General features: G+C 43.3%; 1 protein-coding gene across 1 annotated transcript; it reads right to left on the minus strand.

Moving 5' to 3' along the window:
- Positions 1 to 3,462, minus strand: fgf9 (fibroblast growth factor 9). Its single transcript, XM_063887630.1, has 4 exons — positions 3,205 to 3,462; positions 1,549 to 1,677; positions 1,299 to 1,402; positions 1 to 1,156 (listed from the first exon to the last, which is right to left on the minus strand). Exons 1-4 carry the CDS (start codon positions 3,377 to 3,379, stop codon positions 974 to 976), a joined length of 591 nt encoding a protein of 196 aa, XP_063743700.1. The 5' UTR covers positions 3,380 to 3,462; the 3' UTR covers positions 1 to 973.
- Between the last annotated feature and the right edge of the window lie 3,157 nt (positions 3,463 to 6,619).

Below are 6,619 nucleotides of genomic sequence, written 5' to 3' on the forward strand. Positions count from 1 at the left end.
TAGATTCCATCAAGTGTGAGATTTATTTTTGCATTGACACATTCAAGTCAATTTATGGCATAATGCCCTTTAAACACAGGTATGTCAAAGTATCCTAAATACTAAAAAATAGCAGGTCTCATAGATCTCATAGCAACTAACAGTCAGGGAGCTAGTTAGCCTGGCTAAAGTCAGCTGGTGGCTACGTAGCTTAGCTTATACATCTGATACAGGTACACAATGTTTATACAAATATATATATTTCATTTCTTATCACTGCAAATGCATTATAAAACATAAATAAATAAACAAACAAATACTTCACAAACAAAATGTACATGATAAATAATATGCAGATGTACTATTGTCAAAACAGATGCTGTATAAAAACATCATTCAGTCATCCATCAATACTTCTAAAATACAGACCCTTGTTATATCTACAAATGATTTTGTGTGGACAATGTTTCACTGATTTGGAACCCAACTCTTTAGAGGACAGCTTCACAGAGTCATGGATCCTAACAGAAATATTGATCAGCAGTAAAGGACTGAAACAGTCAAGCTCCTTTAAAAAGTGTGGGCTCTGCACTCTTGCGCTTCATAAGACTCATCCTGTGCATTAAATAGTTTGAAGAACATTTACTCCATCGGCAAACTCCTGTGCCAGGGGTTTCTTTCTGTGTGCTCAGTGGATGCTCCAGCATCAGCGTGTGTGTGTGTGTGTGGGGGGGGGGGGGCACAGACACTCAGGTCTGAGCGGGCAGAGAGGTCGCAGTGTGATGCTCTCAGTTCACTGTTCTACAGGAAGTAACCCTTCAACCACACTCATTGGGTCTCTTGGATGCGGAACTAGTTTGACTTTGTCCATGTTGCAGTCTGAGGTCCAGCTGCATGTGGACTTTCTGCTCTGTTGCTTTTTCACCAGCTGAAGATACACTGTTGGAAACCATATTCCTAAGTTGGCCCTAACTGAGAGGAAGCTGGACCCTCATCAGCCTGTTCTCCGGGGTATAAAGTGGGTGCAGGACTGGTGGCGGCCCACACTGTTGCCCCTCCGGAGTGCTCCTTTATGGGACAGAGCCAGGTAGAAGTCCGGGTGAGAGAGAGAGGAATAGGTGTTGTAGTGATTCTCCTCCAGGTTCTCCTTCAACAGGCAGTCGTCAGAAAACTTCTCCTGCAAAACAGAAGTCAAAAATATACTTAGTATATCTGATATTATGCAGCCCTGTCACATTAGAGCAGGGAAAGTCTAAATTGATTCCTATGTTTGACTTGGTTATGCATCACATCTACAGTGTGAGGTGTGGGCTACATACCGCTGCATACGCCAGCCCCTCTGCACTCAAGCAGAGGTACAGGCCGCTCTTCACGCCTATGATCCCCACCACTCCTTGTTTCATAGCAAACACCTTCAGCCAACCTTGAGGAGATGGAGATATGAGGGATACATCACAGATCGTTCTCAGTCTCAAATATGAATATATAAACAAGCATTCTGCAAAACTGACTGTACAGAAAGCAGCTGTTTAAAGTCCTCACATTGACACATGGCAGTAGTTAACTCACAATGCTGGGTGGGTTTGTGGACCCCTCCTACAGAGCCACTGGGCAGAATCTGGAGATGGTAGCCAATCCCAACACGGCAGTACAGCAGCTGCTGTTTGTCCCCTCCTGTCATTGCATGAGGGCCAGAACCTGTGTACAGGTGATTGATTGTTAAGAAGAAAAGACACTGTATAGTTTCATCCCGGAGGACAGATTCTCTCGTGTCAAAGAGTCTGTGTTTGTTATTATGCAATAAACACATCTTGCAGTGTTGCAGAAACATTTGAGGGCATTCCCTTCAGCTCCTGGCACTGAGCTGCAGCTACTTCAAACACATAACTACACAAGTTCTGTTATTGTCATCATTCTATAATCTAGCACATCCTGGCTGAGGAGGGTTCTGGTTCTGGTTCTAAAGTCCAGCTCAAGCTAACATTAGCATTGAATAGCCTGAGTTAGACAGACCAAGTGAATGTCTTCCATCTTCTTCTCGTGACATTTCTTCAGTTTGCAGGGCTGCTGATAGAGAGACATTTGCTGGCAGTCTCATGTAGGTTTTCTAATCAACCCAAACCCCAGACAGAACCCTACACACCATTTAAATCCTATGAGGAATTCTTAGAAAGAATCAGTTGAATGAGGCAAAATGTGTCAAAATGTAATCAACACAAAAATGTCTGCATCAGAATTATGGGGACCTGTCACTGATGTGACAGTGTACATTTACTACATAATATACTTTGTACTTCTACCAGAGGTAAAGATTGTACTTTTACTTCACTACATGTATGTAGTATCTTTGCAGATATAGATTAATAACAAACAATATGATCAACACAAAGGATTTAGTATGATTCAGAAATGGACCCATCTGCACAATGTCACAGAGACACTCATCCATGCCTTCATCACCTCCCGTCTGGACTACTGCAACAGTGTCCTGTCTGGACACTGACCAAAGTCACGCATCACCTACAAGATCCTCCTGCTCACTTACAAATCTCTCCATGGACTCTCACCACAATACCTCACAAATCTCCTCCACCCTTACACTCAGTCACGTTCGCTGTGGTCCTCTGACAAGGACCTGCTGGCCACTCCTCGCACCAGATTGTGAACTTTTGGCGACAGGGCCTTCTCTGCCAATGCTCCCACACTCTGGAACAGTCTACCACTCCACGTCCACTCTGCCCAATCACTGCCCATGTTCAAAAAGCACCTCAAAACATTTCTCTGCACTAAGTCCTTTGATCCCTAACCCCCACTCCCCTTTTCCCCTCCATATTTGTAAAGCGACCTTGGGTACCATGAAAGGCGCTATATAAGTTTAAGTTATTATTTAATGACTACTCTTACTGTCGCTACTTTTAGTACATGTTGATGCTAATACTTTTTTGTACTTGTACTTGAGGAACATTTTGAATGCAGGACTTTTACTGTAACAGAGCATTCTTACATGTGGTATACTTTTACCGAAGTACAAGCTCTACCACCTCTGCTTAGACTATTGTCATTGTCTTGGGTTGAGCTTTTGATTTGACTTGAAAGAGAAAGAAAGGTTGCTGATCAGTCTGGGTATCGCCTTTCAGCACATCAACATAACTTCTGTTAAATGATGCTTCTCATTCTGGCAGCAAAGTCAAACTAAAGCTAAAGAGTTTATCAGGTATCTCTTACCTTTCGCTTTCAGCAGGGTGTCCCTCACGTGCAGCCTCCACAGGCCCAGGAGGCGGGTGCTGGGGTCCTCAGGTGAACCCGCTGCTTCCTGTTTCTTTGCGCCCACACCGATCACGAGGAGCAGCTGGAAGCCGGGCAGCAGCATCAGCAAGGAGACATTCATATTGAAAGACATCAGACAGCCTGACTGAGCCACACCGTCCTACACACAGACATGTCCACCGGGTGCGGGGGGGGGGGGGGGGGTGGTGGGGGGGGGGTGGGTTAGTCCTGGGGTTAGTGTCTGTCCAGCTGCTCCAGGCCAGCCTCCTCTTCCTCCCCTGTTCAGCTCTTGAAACACTTAAGCTGCACTGCCTTCTCTGCTCATTCCCTCCACACACACTTCCTGCTTTTATCTCCTCACCACCTCTTCCTCCCCTCAGGCCTGACTGACAGTGACACAGTGAGATACTCATCTTTATCAGTGCCATATCAGGAATCGTGCTCACAACAGCCGTAACGTGATGTCCTCTGAAGCTGGGGCACAGGGCAGCTTGTGTTTTCACCAACACCACACCTCTGGCGGTAACCTGCCTGAACTTTATAGTTCCACTTTAACCAGTTAAGGATAAAGGAAACTTCAGTGAGTGGGTGTAGCCTGCGTACATGAACATGTTTACATGTTTTTATGTTGCCCAATCAGGCCTCTGACGGCGAAGAGACATGCAAACTGTCTGTCCCGTATCATAATCACTGAGATAGTGCACAGAGCTGATAGAGGGAGCAGGGAAAACTGCATTCACACAAACACCAGTTCAGGATGAAAAGGTGAACTCAACTCAGCCGTGGATGGCTGTCGTGTCTCTAGCGCCTCTCCAACTCAGCATTTTATTTGTTTTCTTTCAGTGTCTGCTTACACTTCTGTTTTTTTAGTTTTTTTATAAAATGCGAGCCAACCAAGCCCACTCTACCATTAGTAGATCAAACAGTATTTAATTAGATTTCCCTTTAGAATATTAATATTTAACCTTATATTCTGCTCTATATTTAATTCTATTTACATAGAATCCTGCATATGTTTACTTTCAACAGTCCATGCACAATTGAGGTTATGGTGTTAATTTATTTTTCGGACATGTACTTCATCTGCACTACACCGGTCTAGCAACATCACCTGCACTATTTTACTGTAATTTAAAGTACTCTGTTTATATTTTTACTGTTAACATTGCCATACTACACTGTAGCTACTGTGCACATGATAATAAAACCCTTGAACCTTGACATTTTGAGCAGGTTTCTAGCTGACAAACACATCACAAGGCCGAAGCCACTGCACTGTATCTGGATGCTGATCAGTGAACATATATTCATTTTGAACTATGTGCAAGAGTCCTGAAACCCGGACATGAGTCAGCATTCTACCACTTTGTGTTTTCTCGTATCAAAGTCAATGGTTTTCTGAATGTGTTTTTGGTTGTCAGCCTGAAATAAGGTCTGGGGTTAACACAAGCTGAAGAGATTTTCCTGTTCTGTTCTGTTCAACCCCAACATTAGCCATCTTTAGATTGGTGTTGGTGAGGCAGTGGCATGTGACCGTCATGCAGTTCCTTTAAATCGGCTGTGGCTCTGGAAGTTGTGATGATCTGCAAATCAAGGGATCAGCAGCCCGATCCCACCTCCTAACAACACGGGCAACACACTTGACTCCACAGTGCTCCTATAGGCTTTGACAGTATGTCAATTGCTTTGGATTCAAAAGTCAGTTAAATAATAGAAGTGATAAATAATACATATCTTGACAGTAGCATATTACATTTACGCCTTAAAATCATAAAGAGTGGTGTTAACATGTGGAGATTATCCTGCTGAACAAAATGTGTTCGCATCGTAAATGTGACAACAATCTCATTTTATGTTCTAAAATCCAATGGAAAAGTCCTCTCTTTTTATCGATGATCCCCTGCGATGCTTACCTCCCGTCGGCTTACACGTCATCACTACACCTCTCTGAAACAGCCTCCACTTGGTCTAGGCTTTTCCCCACATGTTGAACCTGCTGCAGAGGTTCTTCTATGTCCAGTCCAACCAGCAGCTTGTCATTGATCTTCAATTCAATTCTATTTCTAGGCCTGCATGGAGTAGAGACTATATTATCTGCCCTGATTCGGTCAGGGAGTCTAAATGTTACACAATCTATTATCTTCACTGCAAAAAAAAAAATACAGGAACACTTTTTAATCAGAGTGTGGCAATAACTCAATTAAACTTCTGGGATATTGATCCGGTCAGTAGCAGAGGGGGTTGTTAATCAGTTTCAGCTTCTTTAGTCTTATTGAAATTAACAACAGCTGCGGGGTAATATACAGTACTGAGGAGCATTTGGAGTTGCTGCAGTGGAATTTCAGCAGAATGGACCAGCCTGCCACATCATTTCTCACTTTGACTTTGCGGGTGACAGAATTCAGCCCTCTGTAGGTTGATCATTTTATCGATCAAACGATGTGGCGTCCTTTCGTTCCTGACATATTACCCAGTCCATATCAGTATACATATCCAGCATGCCTTCCTTTGAGATGCAGTGTGTTTAGCCTTTTTGGAACTCTGCCAACCCCCCAGTTACAGAACCACTGCAGGAGAGGAGGTGCATGTCTGAGGTGAGCCACACACGTCACCACTCAAAAGACTAAGTTAAGGTTGTAAAAAATATTTAAATACATATATTTGTTATTTGTTGCAGTGGAAATTCATTTTTTTATTTAGGTTGTGCCTTTATTTTTAAAGTTGGGTAACATTAGCCACCATCATACCAGCACCAATCGCTACAAGATTGTTGTTCCTGAATTCAAATGTTACGTTGGTATGAGCATACTCTACATTTAAAAATGTTACATCAACAATTCGTTACCAACAGGGGAGCTGCATCTGTTAAAGGAAATGTGTGAGATCAGGGTGTGAACAGGCACTCAGGAGTACTTCAGGCATTCGAGTTGCACTGTGGGTAATGTAGGCATCAGGTTTTAACAAGGAAAGAAGGATGTGTCAAGTAAAACAGGAGCTACACTATATAGACAAAAGTATTGAGACACTCCTCTTAATCATTAAATGTGTTTCCTTCAGTCCCATTGCCACAGGTGTATAAAATCAAGCATCTAGCCACGCAGTCTGCGTTTGCAATCATTTGTGAAAGAATGGGTCGTTCTAAAGAGCTCATTGAACTCCAACGTGGTTCTGTAAAAGGAAGCCACCATTGCAACAAGTCAGTTTGTGAAATTTCTTCTCTCCTAGATATTCCACGATTAACTTTAAGTGGTATTATTGCAAAGTGGAAACAAACCACAGCAACTCAGCCACAAAGTCTCAGACCACGTAAAGTTCCAGAGCGGGGTCGCCGAGTGCTGAGGCGCATAGTGCATAAAAGTGGCCAAAGCTCTGC

Source organism: Eleginops maclovinus, chromosome 7 (genome assembly GCF_036324505.1).
Source record: "Eleginops maclovinus isolate JMC-PN-2008 ecotype Puerto Natales chromosome 7, JC_Emac_rtc_rv5, whole genome shotgun sequence".
NCBI classification, from domain to species: Eukaryota; Metazoa; Chordata; class Actinopteri; order Perciformes; family Eleginopidae; genus Eleginops; species Eleginops maclovinus.

Coding starts and splice junctions, on each gene's coding strand:
- fgf9 (XM_063887630.1), bottom strand. CDS start 3,379: ATGTCTTTCAATATGAATGTCTCCTTGCTGATGCTGCTGCCCGGCTTC. Junction 1,678..3,204: donor CACCCTGCTGAAAGCGAAAG/GTAAGAGATACC, acceptor ACCTGTACACAG/GTTCTGGCCCTCATGCAATG. Junction 1,403..1,548: donor CCACAAACCCACCCAGCATT/GTGAGTTAACTA, acceptor CATCTCCTCAAG/GTTGGCTGAAGGTGTTTGCT.